General features: G+C 36.9%; 1 protein-coding gene across 2 annotated transcripts in view; it reads right to left on the bottom strand.

Moving 5' to 3' along the window:
- VWA8 (von Willebrand factor A domain containing 8) overlaps window positions 1-21,284 on the bottom strand; it is a 354,557-nt gene that overhangs the window by 201,187 nt on the left and 132,086 nt on the right. For both annotated transcript variants that reach the window (XM_035704343.2, XM_049099336.1), the window contains 3 exons: window positions 16,143-16,258; window positions 9,044-9,150; window positions 5,294-5,400 (listed from right to left, as the gene is read on the bottom strand). In XM_035704343.2, coding sequence (XP_035560236.1) covers window positions 5,294-5,400; window positions 9,044-9,150; window positions 16,143-16,258 — 330 coding nt within the window. The remainder of the gene's footprint in view (window positions 1-5,293; window positions 5,401-9,043; window positions 9,151-16,142; window positions 16,259-21,284) is intronic.

Here is a 21,284-nt window from a genome sequence, read left to right as displayed (position 1 = left end):
TAACTTGTTTTATTGATTTTTTTTTGACATCTCATACATTTTCCTCTTACTTGTCAAATTAAGCTGTACTTTCAGAGTTCTTTTCTTAGAAAAACTGAGAAAGATTTTTCTTTCCTTCAAAAACAGATGAGTATTTCTGAATGTTTATCTTTGTAGTTTTTTTTTTTTTTTTTGAAATGCTTTCAGATACACCATTGAGCTATGGTTTTAACAAAGCTTGAAGTAGGTGGGCCTGCCAATTTATTGTCCACTCTGGAACACTTTAACGAATCAAAAGAGATGCTGTTAATAATGAGAGACAACAAATGTAAACAGGAACTATTTTAGGGCCTATCTTAGGCAGGCCAATGTGTGTGGTTACCCTAGTTAAAAGGGAGTCCTACAATACTCTTTATTCTGGGTTCTAGTGATAATATGGTCTGGAGACTTCTTCCTTCTAAAATGAAAAGTTAGTGCCAATTTCCAGACAACATTTAAGCCCTTCCAGGGCTAATCTGCGTGAGAAATAGACAGAAAAGCTGGAACGAGCACTTGCATGGCCAGATAAAAAAGCAATGTCAATCCTGAAAAATAATTCCAACTATAGTTGCATTCTTCTATCCTGTACTCATGTTCTCCTACTTCACACCCTCATTCCATCTAACTTGATTATTCAAATCGACAAACATTAGCTAAGGCTAAGGTCACTGCCTACTAAGGCTAAGGTCACTGCCTACGTAATTCTTCTCTTAACCTCTTGGCCCACTTGAGTACTACAGACAGTTTCTTAAAAGTCTCCTCTTCCAGATAGATGTCCATCTCTCCTGAACCCTCCCACCTGTCTAACAATTTCTCTCCATAATCTTTTAGGTGGTATCTTTTTGTATCAATTCCTTAGGTACTGACTTCCCCCATGTTCTTTCATTTGCTCTGTCTCAGTACCTTTTCACATGCTCTCCTCAGGAGTCAAGGGTTAGGGTAGAGTAGCTTGTGCCTAGTTGCCCACGGGCACCCACCCAAGGGAGATGGAGGGCGGTGTGCAGAGTTGGGTATCCATGTGTTGGTGCCTGATGAGCTACTTCTGACTAATCTCCCCAAATCCTCTCACCCATTCCATTGCTTCAGCTATCAATTCTATGCTGAACTTCAACAGCAAGACTTTCCTCCTCAACTCCAGCCTCATATTCTGAGCCACTATCAAACTATATCCTTGGTTACTTCCCAGTCTCCTCAACCTCAACGTATCCAAAACTTGTCTCATTACTTTCTCCTCAACCTCACTCCTTAGGCTGTATCTTTTACCCCCATTAATAGCATAACTTCCTACCACCTGACCAAACCTCGATCATCATCTTCCTGCGTACTTCATTCCTCCTTTATCAAGAGCCAGGTAAACATCAAGTCTAAGCTATTAAGTTACCCAAAAGTCAACGGTATCTCTCCCTTCCTTTCTATTCCCAGTTTTCATTTAGGTGTTTGCATCTCCGGCCTAGATTTTTATCAGCCAATTTGGCTTCTCTAACTTCAGTTTCTCCTTGAGGCAATGTGCTCTTTATAGTACTGACAGTCACTTCTTCGTTCAAAATCATGTCACTTCTTTTTTTTTTTTTTGAAATTCCTTAAATGACTCCTAATACCTTTGAAACAAAGGTTCATCCTTACTGCCTTTTTCTTTTCCTTGCACTAAAGGCTACTTACTTTTTTTTTTTAAATTTTTTTAAATTTTTATTTCTTTATGATAGTCACAGAGAGTGAGAGAGGCAGAGACACAGGCAGAGGGAGAAGCAGGCTCCATGCACTGGGAACCCGATGTGGGATTCGATCCCGGGTCTCCGGGATCGTGCCCTGGGCCAAAGGCAGGCGCCAAACCGCTGCGCCACCCAGGGATCCCGAGGCTACTTACTTTTTTGTTGAGGTATGCTTGACATTACAACGTTAAATTCATTTTGAGTTGTGCAACATGATTGAACGTTTATATACCATGTGAAATGATCTCCACCATCTGCCACCTTGCAAAGTCAGTACAATAGTATTGATTATATTTCCCGTGCTATACATTACACCTCCATGACTTCTTTTTTTTTTTTTTTTTTTTTTAATTTATGATAGTCACAGAGAGAGAAAGAGAGAGAGGCAGAGACACAGGCAGAGGGAGAAGCAGGCTCCATGCACCGGGAGCCCGATGTGGGATTCGATCCCGGGTCTCCAGGATCGCGCCCTAGGCCAAGCGCAGGCGCCAAACCGCTGCACCACCCAGGGATCCCCCAACTTCTTTATTTTTTAACTGGAAGTCTGTATTTCTTGACTTCCATCACCAATTTACCGCCCCACCCCACAGAACCCCTTTCTCTTTCTTATCTTCTTGATTTGGTCTTAGCCTCATCTCCCGTCACTCTCCTCCAACGTTATATTAAGTCAAAAATTAGAGTCATTTTCTGTTCCATTTACTTTTCCACCAGACTATGTGCTCCCTGAGGCAGAGTCTTGCCTTTCATCTTACACATAGTTCAGTAACTCTACCCACTGCCTAAACAGACCTGCTATGTGTCCTCTCCACTCTACCCCCTTCGTTCAGATCCTTCATCCTTCCTAACTTGCATCTAGACTACTGCCACGGCTCCCTAACAAGTCTCTCTCTGCCTTGGTTCCAACTTATAGACAACATTAAAGAGCGAATGCAAAGTTACTATGGGAAATGTCCTTAACACCTTTCAGTGGTTTCCTCATTTCTTCTGAATAGCATCCAGATTCCTTAATTAGCAAGGCCAACATGTTCTGACCCTTTCCTAACCCACTGGCCTCATCTCTTGTCACTATTCTACTTGAAACCTTAGCTCTGTGCCAGTGATAATTAGTTATATGTAGCATCCTAAATGAACTGCTCTGTCACATATCCAAGTCTCTGCAAATGCTGATCTCTGCCTGAGAGAGCCTCTCAACTTTGCCTGGTCAACTCATTTTCCATGATCATTCCAATCTGGGACCATCATCTCATCAGTGCTACCACAGTTACCCGTGTGTACTTCCATCACACTGTAATCATGTGTATTTTCTTGTCTTTCTCCCCTGACAGACCTAGGTAATTTGAGCCCTGGAGCTACACAAGTATGTGTGTGTATGTATGTATGTATGTGTGTATGTTTATGTGAATGTATTTTAATCTCTTTATCCAAAAACTTCAGAACAAGGCTCGATACATGGTAGACATTTAGACATTTTACACATTCTTTAATGACAGATTTAATAAAATGACACTCCCAATTATGAACATTCAAAATCTTATTCCTTCTTTATTAATCCACTGAACACACATTTGTTCAGCATTCACTATATGCCAGGCATGTGCTATTTGCTGAAGACTCAAAATAAGGAAAAATAGACTTGACTTTAGGGGTGTGGAAAACACATTTAGAAAATCTATTTCAATACCATGTGGTCCTAAGGGGATCACAGAACATAGAATAGCATAATACGGAAGCCCCTAAATATTCAAGAGACATCAAAAAGTACTGCTTCGAAATGAAGTACAGCATAAAAGGAAACAAAAACCTATGCAACAAAAGCAAATTTAATCCAAAGCCACAGTTCCTTGAATTGGTACAGCTAAGATTTTTCATTAATGGTTAATTCATAATGCTTGATGAAGCAAAGGTACATCTGGAGACAGGATACAGCCAGTCCCTCAGGGCTGCTGTGTAAAGTTCACAGCAGCCCTGCGGTCCTCAATGTCTATGTCACAAATACCATGGCAACAGACACTGTTCAAGGGCACAATGGCCCTCCCTGCTACTGAATTTCCTACATTCTTAGTTGCTGGGAAGTGTTTTCAACCTTTGCTACCATGGAGTTTTTTGAATCGTCACTTATAACAAAGTTTCCTGGTTCTTTTTTCTTTATTAGTTTCTAGTACATGGACACTGTGTGTGATGCCATCAGTGCTTAGAAATAGTAAATTTTCCTCATAATCATGTTTTTGTCTTTCTTTGACAGGCAAGGTTCTTTTCCTCCTTTGTGTTTTAAAAGTATCTTTATTATCTGTTCATTTGTCCACTTCTTGTGTAAGAGCATTAATGCTCTGGAAGAAAAGTAAAACCTACGTTAGTTAATGGGCTACAGAATAAATACATAACAAATACAGGTGATGCCTTTGCCTATGTCATAGGGAGTAATTAACAGTTTTGACAGATTTCAAAACATTGGATCGTGATTTTTATTGAGAAAGAATTTGCCCCAATACTTCTATGTTGTTAATATAATATAGGGATATAAATTATGGTACTAATTGAACAACAAATATGATTGAGAAATAACAGATTAAAACCTTTTTTAATTTTCCTAACTCCTCAGTAGAGTAAAAATAGTAAGAAGTGGGGGTGTGGGGGTGGTGCAGTCAGTTAAGTGTCCAACTCTTGGTTTTCAGCTCAGGTCATGATCTCAGGATCATGAGACCAAGCCCCAGGTAGGGCTCTGTGCTCAGCACAAAGGCTACTTGGGATTCTCTCTACCTCTCCCTCTGCCCCTCCTGCTCATGAATTCTTTCTCTCACTCTCTCAGAATAAATAAATAAATCTTTAAAAAGGAAATAGCAAGTATAAGTTCTTCTAACATAATTTAAGGTTTTTATTTACATGCATATTAGGGACCAAATATAGAGAAAATTTTAAGTATATTTCTTTTTATAAAATAAATATATAACCACTTGACATAAAATCTGGAAAAGAAAAAATTCTTCTACATTATAGGTAATTTTCTCTGGAAAACATTCTTATTAAAATGAAGATTTATAGTAAAGATTTCTGGGGATAGACTTATTTCTGTGTCTTAGTAGAAGGTCCATAATTATTGGTTAATTTACAAGTAAGAAATTATCTATCTTCCTCCCTTAAAAAGAAAAAAAAAGGACAAATAGAGAATAGAAAAATATTAGGGATTTTCAGGAAAAGGAAAGGAATATGAGGAAAAAAACAGGACACATCCTCTTTGAACTACTAAAAGCAAAAGAGAGGATGAGTATTAGCTCATTCTGCTTTTAATTTAATGATATATTCACTTTATTTGCCTGGAATCTAGTGCATGTGCACATATAAAATATATTACTCTAATCATAGTAGCAACTCTTCCAATTTTCAAGTGTCTTTGAAAAGAGTTTAAAGAGTTTATAATGCCTTAATATAAGATGTTTCAACATCTCATTTTGCATCATATGAATTGAACTTAGCAAATTACAAAAGTAATTAAACATCAGTTTCACTGCAGAGTTAATTACCACAATGTAAGAGGTGATTTATCCATAAGTGCAAAGCAACGATCTTACCTGAAGGTTGTCATAGAACAGAACATCAGGCACTTTCATTTTCTCATGGGTATTATAGATCGGTGCACTAATGGCTCCAATCCTCAGATTTCCAGATGCTATTTCACCTAAACATTTCACACAGGATAAAGAGTTACTTGTAACCAAGTTCAATGCAAACATAATGCGATACAGCATCTTTAACTTCTTTGGGACTCATTAACGAATTCCAATTTCATTTAAAAGAAGTAAGCTTGAAGGTAGTAATAAAACACAGATTTATGTAAGATGCTTAAAATGTTTCAAAATATAATAAATTTTACATAAAATAATGCATGTAGCAAACAACATATAGATAAAATTAGAGAAGAACCGCCCCCACCAGAACTCAGTGAAGCCACCTTCATAAGCTTGTTTTGTCAGAGACTATAACATATAAACAAACCAAATACATATTCAAAAGTTCTGAAGTACTCTGAATATCATTTCTGGGGACCCATGAATAACTCCAAATGAGAACCCCCTAAAATTCTAGTAAAAAAATATTGATTAACCAACTCACCCCAGACCCCTGAAATTACTATTTCCAGGGATAGTCCAGGAGATCTGTATTTTTAAATAAGCACCCCAGGTATTACACAGTTATTCTGTGACAATTACTATTTGATGTCTCCTATTTGCTTTAAATAGTTGATCCAGAATAGAGTATGAGCTCACTACAGCCAGCAAACCCAGTAATAAATCTGAAGTCAAAGAACACATCTCATTTGCGCTCTCTCCAGTAAAGAGATATACATGTTCACGGCCTGACACAGTCCAAGGTTAATAATCATAACATTAATGGTAGTAGTTGTTAGAGTATTACTGATGATCACTAGAGGAGCTATCACTTACTAAGGACCTTCTTGGGCCAGATCTCAAACTAGAAGTTTCATTGTTTTCTTACATAATTTCATGTAATTCTCTTAACAATGAGACAAGAACTATGAGGAAGCTAAGGACATAAATTAAGTAATGTGTTAAAACCACCCAGCTAACATGGGCAGAGCTAAAAATAGAACTTAGTATAGTCTAATGTTCTTTCTGCCAAGTGGGGTATGTTTAATCCTTTGACTCCAAATAATACTCCATCCTGTGGAAATACCCGAGTAAGCGGACAGATTACTATGATACTTAAACAACGGATCCATCTATCCCGCCCCCGCCCCGTCCTTCTAATAAGAAAACTGCCCTTTTGTGCTAAAGCATTTTGAAAGACAAGTGGAGAAAAGTAACATTTGTGTTCTGGAGTACTGCAAAAGATTTTGACCTAAAAATATCAACTGTCACCCTGTTTAACCAGTGCGGAGTGCAACACATTTACCAAAGCACAGGAGACCTCTTCCTCCAATAGATCCTTGCCATTTCCCTTTTATTTACACATTCTACAGGGATGAAAACCCATAAGCTGTCATGTTGAGAATCTACTGTTTATTTACTACCAGCAGTTCTCTGAAACAGATCCAATATAAAATTGTATAGAGAAAGACCAGGATTGTGGCAGGGACTTTACTATATACATGTATGTTGAGATGACACACATAATTTCAGATTCAAGTGCAACTGATATCATCTATGGTTTAGTTTATGGAACACATCTGTTCAGTAGATTTAGGGCTTTAGGACAGTTTAATTCACTCAAGTAATGTTTATTGTTAAAATTTCAAGCTTGGAAAGGGAAATGCATTCAGAGGCTGATGGTACTTGTACTTCCTTGGGAGAAACCTGCTAGCTATCTACTAAGAAATCTCATAGAATGTTATTATTATAGTCCATTTGTCAAGGCCCTTAGTCTGGAAGACTCAAAACCTAATTTTGTCATATCAACTGAATGCAAACCTGACTCTCAGAAGAATATTAAAGTCATATATTCTGATCTACATATAAATTCTGATATATAGGGGATCCCCGGGTGGCTCAGCGGTTTAGCGCCTGCCTTTGGCCCGGGGCGCAATCGTGGAGTCCTGGGATCGAGTCCCCCATCAGGCTCCCAGCATGGAGCCTGCTTATGCCTCTGCCTGTGTCTCTGCCTCTCTCTCTATGTCTATCATAAATAAAAATTTAAAAAAAAATAAATTCTGATATATAAAACAAGAATAGAAAATATTACAATGCAATGAAAACTGCAACTTTTATAAGGGCCTATGATACATTGGATGCCCTATCAGCATATTATTTGGAGGGAAACCTATACTGAAAGCCAAATCCTCATCAGAATATTATTTGGTGAACCTTGCCCTCCAAACAAGGAGAGTGCATTAAATGAATTCTCCTCAAGACAGATGACATTAAAGATAAATGGAACCAGATGAGTCAAAAGTCTCTTAGGTTCATTATCCCCTATGCAAGGCTCAGATGGAAACTGCTAACACTAGCTTGTTACCAAGACTGAACAAGTTATAGTCAGAACAACCCAGTCCTTCAGTGGATGTGTTAAAAGATTCAAGCAAGTAACATTATGAGTCAATAGGTCCCAGAGTTATTGTCTCTTTGAGCTGGCTCTGCATATCTACACCCAGATCCATCAGTATGTGGAGTTTGTAAGTTTACTCAAAAAAAGTAATCTCATTTCTTTATATATATTTTTAAGACTTTATTTATTTATTAATGAGAGACAGAGAGAGAGAGAGAGGCAGAGACACAGGCAGAGGGAGAAGCAGGCTCCATGCAGGCTCCATGCAGTTCCTGATGTGGAACTCGATCCGGGGACTCCAGGATCACGCCCTGGGCCGAATGCAGGCGCTAAACCACTGAGTCATCCAGGGATCCCTCATCTCATTTCTTTAACACCAAATTCCTGTCTCAGTGTAGCCCCAACTATTAAAAATATCTACTACAAAGAGGACCACAATAAGTCCTTGTCAGACAGTGGCTCCACATTGGATTTTTGATAGAATATGTAATTACCTCAAAAAATAGAGAACCTTTTGTTGTGCTCTAATTGAAGAATCAGGAACTTCTACAGGAAAAGCTAAACTTTCCAAAAGCTCAAAATACTTATGGTTACCCAGAAGAAAAGTCTCACAAAAGACAATGAGTGGAAACAGAAGGAGTAAGAAGGCATGAAAATGGTACTCTGAATATTATTTTATTTTAGATCAACCTAGAACAGTTTCCTGAACATAACCCATAGGACACTAGTGGTCCTCAAAATGTAAATGTTGGACAAAGAAAATAGAATTCTAGATTCTATGGTGAAATATATTTGGGAAAAAAAGGTAAAACCAAATCATGCAAGTTTATTTATGGCAGGGATTCTTAGAGCCTTGAATATGTTTGTGTCAACTGTGAATCTTTGGAGGAGGACCTATATCTGGTATGCACTGAAATAAAGGAAATATTCTGTTTCTAAAAAAAGATTTTATTTATTTGAGAGAGAGAGAGAGAGAGAATGTGTACACAAGTAAGGGGGTGGAGTAATGAGAGAGGGGAAGTAGACTCCCTGCTAAGCAGGGAGATCCCAGGACCCAGAGATCATGACCTGAGCGCAGGCAGGCGCTTAACCAACTAAGCCATGCAAGTGCCCCCAAATAAAGGAAATATTCTAAGATTTAATTTGTAAGTGGGTTTCAATTTAAAAACAAATAAATAAAAGATTCTTTTCTTCAACCCAATACATAAAACAAAGTAGATGGAAAACAAAGCCACTTTTTATTGAAATTATAATAATAAATAATACAAATGTTTGATAATTATTATTTCACTTAAAAAAGAAACAAGTCAAATACTTACATTTGTAATTCTCCAGTTCTGGTTCCTGATGATTATCCGTACTTATTTCTATTTCAGCATCTGCCAAGTTTTTTTCTAATGCTGACCTCGCAAGGCTTGGTAAGAACCTGGTGGGGCAGGGAGGACATAATGATAAAGTCAAAGCTTACTGTGATTCCTAAGTATCTTTTTGGCACACACACACACACAAACTCTTTCTCTCCTTCTCTCTCTTTATCTCAATACAATCAATTAAGGAAGATGAGTCTTGAGCCATGAAATCCAAGTAATAAAAAGTCTTGAAATAAATATAAACTTTAAGTACCTGTGAGGATGAATATTGGTTGATCTCCTCTAATAAAACTTACTTGTAATTAGCAGTATTCAGGTATATACAACATTTTATAGGATAAGACTTAATTTACTTTTTAAAATGGATTTAGTGTACCTCATAAATCTTGTTTAACTGTTTAACTGGATTACCAAATTTTCTTAAATAGATAAAACAACACTTTAACCTGCTCTAACCTGGCAATCAGAAATTCAAATTAGTGGATTAATGATGTTTACTTTCTAACACAGATTATTCAATTTAGGATTATACAGTATGGTCTTTCCTTCCATTTAAAAAATATACCAGCTTGTCTATTCTATATATATGCTGTCAAAACAACAATCTGGTGAGTGGCAGAGGCATTCTTCATCGACAGATAGATTGTATGAGCCTCATGGGCTTACATCATGAAAATGAAGTTTTCCACCTACCCAAATCAAGTTGAATCTGGAATTTATGATCCCAAGCAAGCCTGCAGAAATGATTTTTAACTTTTTACCTGTGCTATCCTACTATAAAGTAACTGCTATTGCCACAATATTCCAAATAAACTAAGAACATAACACTTTTTTTAAAAGAAAATATTTTACTTATTTATTTGAGAAAGAGAGCTGGAGAGAAAGCAAGAGTGTTGGGTGAGGGGGGTCATGGGTGGGGTGGAGGATTAAAGGGAGAGAAAGAAGCAGACTCCCCACTGAGTGGGGAGCCCAATATAAAGCTCAACCCCAGGACCCTGAGATCATGACCTGAGCCGAAGGCAGATGCTTAACTGGCTGAGCCACCCAGGTGCCTCGAACATGACACTTCTAACTTAGGATTTCCATAGCTCTAAATCCTTGGTGGTGGCTCCTACAGCCTTGAGTATAAGCTCTAGCAAAAGAGACACTGGTGTGAGCAAGGCAGCAAAAGAATGAGTGTGTGAGGAATTGATGGATTTCCTGTCCCTGTGACAGAATTCACATACATGACCCTGTCCCTCACTTGCCTCCTCATTTTGGTTCCAGGCTATGATTGGGGGGATTTCTATCACTCTGTGTCGGTAGCTCATCAGTTGAGCATCAAGTAGGACTTAACTGTTGTTCATCTCTGACCTTTCATCGTAGTTCCTAGATTGTCACCTTTTTTAAAACCAAGGCCTCACTTCATCTTTCAGACCCAATACCTGGGCTTTCATCTTGTTTCCAGAGCCTCGGTCTTGGCACCATGTCTGACCTGCCCATCTCCACATATTAGTGTCCTACCCAGCTGTACCTCCATTACTTCCTGTCAGACCACCTTGATCAATAATAACCACTTTCAAGTTGAGACTGTGTGGTATTCCCAGAAACCCCTGACATCTATACAGCCTCACTGACTCCTGTACTGGGACATTTCTAGACTGCCCTCCGAAGCCCGTAGGGAACTGCAAAAAAGGGCATATAGGCATATAGGCATCCCTTCCATTGGCAGTGACAGACACACTGCTTGCCAAAATATGATACTCTTTTCTACTGAGATTGAATGTTTCAGAATTATTCTCAACCTCACACCCAGACAGCACTACCACATAATCAAAGGTAATATGGAAGCTGAAATATATTTACCTCTAGAATCTACATTTTAAAAGATACCGGCTGACCCCACAAATGAGGAGAAAGTATGTCAGGTAGTATGAGGTCGACCTTAATTTTTCTAGGTTTCAATTTTTTCTAGTTAATGACTTCCTTTTCCATTGCTCACTGATATTTTCTACTTGCTTTTTCCTCTCCTTCTGTGGCCTTTTGTAAAATAAATGAGTGAATGAATGAAATATCACTCTATCCTACTTTCCTAGAACAAAAGCAAAGGCATATCCTGTTGTAAAGTTTTAAAGCGTATTTATCATTATGAGCATTAGTGCCTTTTAAAAACCATTATCATTGTTATCTTCATTTACTACCAGCAATAAGAGAACTGGAAAGTCTCCAGTCTCTATAGTCTTGGTTGTAACAAAAAAATAAAGATTCAACCACATTCCGGGAAACACAGAAACAGGAGTAGTTACCCGAGGCTAACTCAAATAACTGTGTCAATGTCACAGAAGTGAGATATAATCTTTGGATTAAAGAATAAGATAGGATGGTAGCATGAGAAGCTAGAGTAAGGATGGGGATGCTCCCAAATTACCAGTGCAGGAAAGATGGATGTTGCCATTAGTAGTAAGAGTGGGAGAAAAAGACTGTGGGCCTCAGGGGTTATCAAGACAGCCTTCTGACTTCTATTTAGAGTGTGTAATTAGTTAATTGATACCCGTGATTTTAATATTAAGTTTATAAACAGCATTGGAATATTTAAGATGACATATGGCTCGGGATGTGTGGGTGGCTAAGGGGTTTGACTGTCTGCCTTTGACTGACGGCGCGGTCCTGGAGTCCTGGGATCCAGTCCCACATCCAGCTCCCCGCAGGGAGGCTGCTTCTCCCTCTGCCTGTGTCTCTGCCTCTCAATCTGTGTCTCTCATGAATAAATAAATAAAATCTTACAAAAAAAAAAAAAAAGATAACATGGCCCATCCTATTTATAACATTAGTTTATTATATGTGAGTTATTTACTTTTCTGGGAAGGTTTTGTTTGTCAATTCAGACAGATGAAGTACTAGAAAAGGAAAAAGGGCATATAAAAGTTATTAACAAATTTCAAATGTTTGAAGGTACTTACTTTAGCCAAGATATCTGGAAGATAAATGGAACCAAACAGTTTCCAAAGACCCATTAAAATAACTGAGATTTGCTAGACTTATAGAGTAAGCTGAGTAACAAAAAAAAACTAAAGATCTAGGTTTCTGAAATTATAGTCTTAAAACACTCAACAGCAATTTTTTTTTTTTAAAAAGTAGGCTCCATGCCCAGTATGGAGCCCAATGTGGGGCTTGAACTCATAGCCCTGAGATCAAGAGTCATATACTTAACTGACTGAGCCATCCAGGTGCCCCGAACAGCAATTTTTAAAGCTAGAAATAAATCCCTGAATAGTCTCTCCCGAAAGCAAAATCATTCTTCAGAAGAACAAAAAATACACATCAACAATAATTATAATCATTTCATACTGTGTATGATTAGTCCTATCAGGCTCATGATTTTTAAAACATTACTTAATATAAAGAGTGGGAATTTTATATAGATGTCATTCATTTTATGTCACAAGAAAATTCTTGAAAAATATTGTATGCAAAGTAGGTTTTTGGTGAATGAGAAAATTACCTCAATGTCAGAGACAGTTAATCTTCATTTCTAATTTTTATAATTCTGCCTCAAATTTCAACGCTAAAGAATCATCACCCCAAGATTTTCTATAAGTAAATACTGTAATGGAATGCAAAATACTTGCGTGGAATAGGACTCTTATAGGAACTACACATTAACTCTTCTACAATAAAAACTTTTGGAATATAAAAGATCTGATAACTTCCTAACCTTCTAAAGTTTCTTCCCTTTGGTTTCTTAGGTTTTCAACTATCCAGAAAATGAAGTAGGCATTTAGCTCCAAGACTTGGTGTACATATTAAAGTATATGAGAGAAGAAAAAAAAAAATAGTATATGAGGATCAAGTACCTAGGGAACTATTCCCTCAGATGAAGAAATGTTCCAATCTGAACTCAACAGGCATAAACAAATGAAAAGTATTTTAAAAATTAAATTAACAAGATTTTAAAAGCCAAGCTAATATTCAATAAATTTAATGTTTAACAAATTTACACTAGAGCATTTCTTTTGTTTTGTTTGCTAAATAATAGACTTCATGAATATAAATTATATCAATTAAAAATTTTTTGTGTGTGAAATTCAATTTCTTTTCACTGCTTCAATATGGAATAAGGTCATTAAAAAAGAAAAAACCTTTATGCATCAATAATTTTCTTTTTTCCTTTCTGTGATTGTGGTATTCTGAATAGAAGGTTAGTAAAAAAGGTTTTTTAATTTGTAGGCTTGCTAAAGCCAACAGATAATGCATAAATCAAGAGAGCTGTTTCACTTTTTGCAAAGTGCCATAGAGTGGTAATAAAGTAGAGCTTAATGTGGTCAGTTGATAACACTGGAAAAATTAAGTTATATAGTGAAATATTTGTGAGTATAAAAGTAAGCAATTTTAAGTTTTTTAAATTGTTTAAAACTATGAAGTATTTCAAACATATAGAAAACTACAGGAACTATTAAGCATTTAATCTCTCTCCATCCCTGGAGATAATTCTCACCCTGAAACTGGTGTGTATTTCTCTTATTCATATTTTTATTTTGCTATATATGTATGAATTAAAAATAATTGCATTTTTGCTGTATTAACATTTTTAGAGATGGCAGTATATACCAACTCTCCTCTTGCAAACTGTATTTTTTTTCTACTTGATATTAAACTGCCATGATTGATACACATAGAGCTACTTCATTTTAACTACTGTTTAGTATCTCATTACATGAATATTTCAATTTATATATTCATTCCCTACAGATGGACAGATAAGTTATTTCCAATTTTTCATTATTACAATGATGCAATGAACATTCTTATACATGCCTCCTTATCCGTTCATTTAAGTCTTTCTCTGAGGTGACATCAAGAAATAGAATCCTCAACTCAGAGTATTAATATACTTAGGCATAAAGATACTGTGAGATAACTCCAAAGTGATGACACTTCCCTTCCAACAGTAGTAATGTAATTACATTTTCTTCTATTCACAGAAAATGTTAATTTTTATAGGTAAAAGTTATAAGAGTATAAAATGATAGCTGATTTTTGTTTTAAATCTCATTTCCCTGATTAATAATGAAGTTGAGCATCTTTTCAAATGTTTATTGGTCATCTGAATTAACTTCTGTGCATGCCTATTCATCCTTTGCCCATTTAGGGTTCATTCTTTCATCTCTTTAGTTTGTATACTTTATAGTCCCTGAATACCAGTCCTTTTGTGATTACAAATTTTATCAAAGATCTCTTGGTTTGTGGCTTATAACTTATAGAGTGGCTTATAATGTTTCTGTCATATATCTGGATTTTACTTTTTGTATGAGATAAATGGATATTTTTCATTTTTAATCATCTATTGACAAGTCCATCCATTCCCACACTGACTTATAATGCTACTTTTGATATATACTAACTTCCCACAGATGTGTAGGTCTGTTTCTGATCTCTGTAGTCTATTCTAATAATCTATTTGTCTTTCCTTGCACCAATATCATACTATAAGCAATGAATATAGTTTTATAAAGGATTCTGATATCTGACAGAAAAAGTACAACTCTTAATGTTCCTCAAAATTTCCTCTGCTATTATTTCCATGCCAATTTTGAGATCAGCTTGCCAAATTCTGTATATCCTTAGTAGTATCCGACTAGATCATATCTATATAAAATTTGGAGCAAAACAGCTCTACAATACTTCCCTTCCATGAACATGGTATAGCTTCCCTTTAGGTCCTTTTCAGCTTTCAATAAAGATTTATGCTTTTCTCCATAAAAGCATTACATGTCATTAGACTTACTCTTAGGTGCTCAAAGCATTCTACTATCATTTCAAATGGGATTATTTTTAAAAGTTAGACTTCCTCGGGATCCCTGGGTGGTGCAGCGGTTTAGCGCCTGCCTTTGGCCCAGGGTGCGATCCTGGAGACCCGGGATCGAATCCCACGTCAGGCTCCTGGTGCATGGAGCCTGCTTCTCCCTCTGCCTGTGTCTCTGCCTCTCTCTCTCTCTCTCTCTCTCTCTATCATAAATAAATAAAAAAATTTAAAAAAAATTAGACTTCCTCAATTGATTGTTAGTGGAATATAGGAATGTCACTGATTTGGATTTATAAGTAATCTCACTAACTCTATTTTTCTTTTTTTTTTTTTTTAAGATTTTATTTATTCATTCATGATAGACAGAGAGAGAGAGAGGCAGAGACACAGGCAGAGGGAGAAGCAGGCTCCATGCAGGGAGCCCGATGTGGGACTCGATCCCGGGTCTCCAGGATCACGCCCTGGGCCGAAGGCAGCGCTAAACCGCTGAGCCACCCAGAGATCCCCACTCTATTTTTCTAATGACATACTGTTTCTCTTGAATTTTTTAGGTAGCCAATCAGATAACTTTGGGCAAATGCTCTGGCTGAAAGTATAGAAAGGTGACATTCTTGTTCTACTCCTAACTCTAAAGGAAATATAAGTATTTTATCATAAAGATGTTTGCTTTAAACTTTTGGTATATATCCTTTATACCATGACCTGAGCTGAAGGCAGATGCTTACTGACTGAGCCACCCAGACGTCCTTCTTTTTTATTATTCTTTTAATATGGTTTCATGCAAGTATGATTTTGTAAAAAAAATTCTATAAGCCAATATTTTATATAATTTCCAAGCAAGTATAAAAAATATTAGTGTAGACTACAAAGATACTAGTTTTGTTAAACTTAGGCAATAGGAGAGTACCATCAAGCACGGAGAGTTCCAATGGTAATTTGGGAGGTGCTCAGTATAATGCTGAAGAGCACCAGTTCAGAAGACACATAAACCACCATTCAAATCCCAAACCCACTTTTACTTATTTACTACTCTCTGACTTGAGCAAGTGACTTAAATAGTTTTCTCATCTATAAAATATCTCTTAAAATTGCTATGCTTAAGTAGGATAAGATATGTTCTAACAACTGAACATGAGATTGAAATAGCTACATATTCAGGCAATACTTTCTCCAGACTTATGGGTATTGACTATTAATTAAACTTATGTTACCATTTTAGCAAAGACACAGAAACTTGAATTTAGTGAGAAAGAGGAATATGGTTACCTGGAAAGGCAGGCTTTAGTAACTGCACTGTGAAGATTTTCATTCGGGTACTGTGATAATCGACGAGAAATCCGCAACAGCTGTCTGGTGGAAAGTGATGCTGCCAGTGACTGTGCCTGTCAAAAGGCAAAGACAGCCTGTTAAGAGTCTTGTTTCAACTTGCTGAGTCGCTTTAGATGAGTAGCAGAGCAGAATTCATTATTCCTGAAGGACAAGGCCAAACTTAAAATACATATGTACTGTTAATGAATTACAAATAAAAATAAATGAAAACCAATTTACACTTAACAACCTTAAAGATGGTTTTTTAAAAAAGAATCTATAAAAAGTGTTTATCAGTTAAATTCAATAACACTGTTTTCGTTGTGCTAAGTGCTGAGAATATATGTTTTTTGGGTGGAGGGGAGAGGACGTTGGATGGAGGAAAGATGTTACATAATACAGATCACACCTGACTTACAAATAGCTTTTATGTACAGTTATGTACAGTTGTTAGGTTTTGTGGAGGCAGGAAAAAAAAGAGCTCTTTTTTTTCCTGCCTCCACAAAACCTAACTGTTAAGATAGCTTGAAAATGCTCAGAGCTTTAAGTAGATCTATGGCTTCTGATACAGAGAAAAGGAATTGTGGACAATTTAGGTTTCTGACCACAGAGGTGTCAACCAGTTTATCCTTTGGGTGGCAGCTTGCAGTTTGAAATCCTTCCCTTAAACTGCCAGAATAATTTCACTTTGTTTTCTTATTCTTTAAAAAAAAGAAAGAAATTCCATTAATAGAGCTGCTAGTATGGAACTCAGGATATGTGAGTATGAGTAAGTATTTGTTGACATGGTATTGAAATCATCCTAGTGGGCAGTGTAATGTAATGATAAAGTTTATCACTGTTCAAATCAGACAAATCAGGCTCCCATCTATTAGCCTGGTGGATTATTTGACATTTTCAAGCCTTGGTTTTCTCATCTTTTAGTTGGCAATAATAATGCCTTCACTTTTAAGGCTGTTAAGAGTGTTAGTATCCACAGTCTATAAAAAACTTACCAAATTCAACACCTAAAAAACAAATAACCCCGATAAAAAATAGGCAGGAGACATGAATAGACATTTCTCCAAAGAAGACATCTAGAAGGCTAAAAGATATATGAAAAAAAAGCTCAACTTCACTCAACATCAGGGAAATACAAATCAAAACCATGATGAGATATCACTTCACACCTGTGAGGATAGCTAAAATTAACAACACAGAAAACAACGATTGCTGGTGGGGATTTGGAGAGAGGGGGACCCTCTTACACTATTGGTGGGAATGCACACTGTTGCAACCATTCTGGAAAACAGTACGGGGTTCCTCAAAAAGTTAAAAATAGAACTACCTTACAACTCAGCAATTGCACTACTAGGTATTTAACCAAAGGATTCAAAAATGCTGATTCAAAGGGATACATGCACCCTGTTTATAGCATCATTCTCAACAATAGCCAAATTATAGAAAGAGCCCAAATGTCCATTGACTGATGAATGGATAAAGAGGTGGTATACACATAAACACACACAATGGAATATTACTCAGCCATAAAAAATCTTGCCATTAGCTGTGACATGAATGGAGCCAGGAGTATTATGCTAAGTAAGTCAGAGAAAGATAAATACCATATGATTTCACTCATATGTGGAATTTAAGAAACAAAACATGAACATATGGGGAAAAAAAAAGAGAGGCACGCCAGAAAACAGACTCTAAACTATAAAGAACAAACAGAGTTGCTGGAGAAGAGGTGGGTGGGTGGGATAGATAAATGGCTGATGTAGATTAAGTAGGGCACTTGTGATGAACACCGGGCATTGTACTGAAGTGTTGAATCACTAAATTCTACACCAGAAATTAATATTACACTGTATGTTAACTAACTGGAATTAAAATAAAAACTTGAAACAAAAAAAGAAAGAAAGAAAGAAAGAAAGAAAGAAAGAAAGAAAGAAAGAAAGAAAGAGAAAGAAAGAAAGAAAGAAAGAAAGAAGAAAGAAAGAAAGAAAGAAAGAAAGAAAGAAAGAAAGAAAGAAAGATTGATTGTTCTAAAGCCCTTAGGTCAGACACATAGGTGTTCAACAAATGTCAGCAATTTTTGTTGAAAGTCAGCCTCTTCAAAATGGAAAAAAAAAAATCTAACACAGGAAGGGGATGTGACTTGTACTTTAGATGAAAATTTTTTTTAAAGATTTTATTTATTTATTCATGAGCGACAGAGAGAGAGAGGCAGAGACATAGGCAGAGGGAGAAGTAGGCTTCCTGCAGGGAGCTTGATGTGGGACTTGATCCCAGGACCCTAGAATCACAACCTGAGCTGAAGGCAGATGTTCAACCACTGAGCCATACTAGGTGCCCCTAATATGAATTTAATGTATCAGATTATTACTGGATTAATTCCTAATTTAGATCAGCAACATTAGGAGACAGCAGTTTTCACTGAAAACCAGAAAAGAGAACTTCTGAAGCAACTTGCTCTTTAGGAGGTCAGAAGAGGCCAGGGTGAAATGTCACAGGAGGCGATGAGGGCAGTACAGTGGCCCTGAGCCCCTAACAGAACACAGAAGAGGACTCCATGAAGTTAGCAGAGGGTTCAGGATAGATGGTGGAAGGATGCCAAGATGCCCAAGTCACCTCTACTTGCTTACTCCGGCATTTCACTGAAGGTAGTCTCTGCACATCCAGGAAAGAACAAAGGGCACTGACCTCCTCCCGTGTGTATTTTGCAGCTCCAGGAGATGCTGGTGTGCTGGAGCTACTATTATATTTCAGCTACAAGATGGGTTAAATGGTCCTTTGGGGACTAGGTTGGGAGCATGATCATCATTTATGATGTATCCTCTTTTCTATTAAAGAACACATTCTATGTCTCAAAGAATTCATTTACAAGCAAACATTTGGTTCATCCTTGTTTTCGACAAATTTGCATTCTAGACAAGGAGACAATATTTAAATATAAGAAAGTATAAATTGCAATTCAAACTAGCATATAATTTAATGCCAACATAAGCGAAGCACTTGACAACTGCTAGAGGGGCTTAAAATTAAAATGTTCAAGCGGGCAAGAGAAATGCTATGAACAAAGGCATGAGAGCAAAAGGAACAGAAATAAATGCAGAATGTGAGGAAACCGGCCCACTTCTACTAGAACGTCTTGCTGGGTGACAAAGACCTGATACTTGGAGGAGTTTGGTCTTACTCTAAAGGCAACAGGACTTTGTTACATGCAAAGCGGTAATGTGATTTTAGAAAGATTAATCTGGCGGCGGTCACACACAAAGTAGCTGAAGGACAGAGAGACCTTAGACAGGAAACAGAAAGTTACTGCAGTGATCTGTCAATAAAATGATAAGGTACAGAAAGGTTACTGGCAAAAAAAAAAAAAAAAGACTGGAGAGAAGGAATCAACAAATATTTCAGGGAACTTGGCACCAGATGGATATAAGAAAGAAGGAAGAATTGAGAATAAGCTTATTTCAGCCAGTATGATTTAAAGTATCAAAAGCTAAATATGACCTAGCAATTCCCATGTGGGTCCACAAAAAATTCCCATTTTAATCATAGCAAATGTTTGATAAAAAACTCCCAACCTGAGGATTCTCATGATGAGGGTCCCAATAATCCCTATGGTAACTTCCTCATGTACCATATTCTAATCTCATCCAAGAATGACAATGAATTCAGGCTTCACATTTCATTCCAGTGTTCAGTGAGGGAGGCTCTCTATTGATTTTGAAAAATACCATTTTTCTCATTTGATAACACCGAGATGCTTTACAATAACATCCAGTGTTAAAAAAAAAAAAATCAGAATAAAGCTTAATGTTGAGCCATTTAAGTGTTGAATAAAGGGTTTGGTTATTTCTGCTCTCACACTATCAAATAAAAATTGAGAATGCACTTTAATTTAAAAATTCTTAATGTGTTTAATGTTTATAACATTAACATTTCTTTTTCTTTTTAGGATTTTATTTATCTATTCATGAAACACAGAGAGAGAGGCAGAGACATCAGCAGAAGCAGGCTCCCTGTGGGGAGTTCGATGCAGGACTCCATCCCAGGACCCCGAGATCTCGACCTGAGCAGAAGGCAGACGCTCAACCACTGAGCCACCCAGATGCCCCTATAACATTAAGTTTCTGACTGTAGTTTTATCTTGCAAAAAAGAGTGTGAGGACATGAGCACATTCCCTTTGGTACCACAGTGATGGAGTTTAAGAGCACAACTCAAGGGCTTTTTTATATTAGCAAGATTAGTAATTGTAATTCAGCTTAAAAATATGAAGGATTTGATCAGAAATTTTTTCAGTAAGTTTCTCTTTTTTTCTCTTAAAGAATTGTTTCTTTTATGAAAATAATACCATTCTCAGGGACAGAAAACTTTAGGGACAATGTGTCAATAAAGTAGTAGTTAATTAACTAATCACTTCATTCATTCATCCATCAAGCATTTGTTAATTGTCCCTTATGGGCCTGGCACCAGGCCAGAAAATGGGAAGAAAAGAATAAACAACAGTGTGTTCAAGTAGTTCAAATACTAATACTAATTGAAGAGATGAAAATAAACCTGTAATACAGCCACATCTGATCAATAACAGAATCATATGTCAGGCGACAGGAAAGCAGGTTGGGGAGAGAGGTTACTTCCCTCTAAAGGGCAGAACAGGGAGAAAGCACATCCCAGAGTCACCGGAAGTAGAAGCAGAGGCATCTGTAAAGTAAGAACAGTCAAGGCAGAGGAAACACTGAGTGCCAAGGGCCCTAAGGCAGACACGAGTGGGTTCAAGGAACAAGAAAGAGAATGGTGTAGCTGAAAAGAACAAGTAAGGGACAAATTGGAGATGAGGTTATCAATCAGGGGTTATTAATAGGGGATCTGTGACAGCTGGAAAATGGTCCTCCCTCCAAAGATACCCAATTCCTAATCCCTAGAACCTATGAGTTTTAGTTTATATGGCAAAGTTGACTTTGCAGACCACACTAAATAAAAAATTTTGAGATGAAGATATTATCCTGGATTATTTGGGTGCTCCTAAATGCAACTGCATATATCCTTGCAAAAAGGAGGCAGAAAGAAGTCTGAAGAGACTCAACGAAGAGAAGGTGATGTGAAGAGGGAAG

Source organism: Canis lupus, chromosome 22 (assembly GCF_003254725.2).
Source record: "Canis lupus dingo isolate Sandy chromosome 22, ASM325472v2, whole genome shotgun sequence".
Taxonomy (NCBI): domain Eukaryota; kingdom Metazoa; phylum Chordata; class Mammalia; order Carnivora; family Canidae; genus Canis; species Canis lupus.
This window is presented reverse-complemented; position numbering and strand designations above follow the sequence as displayed.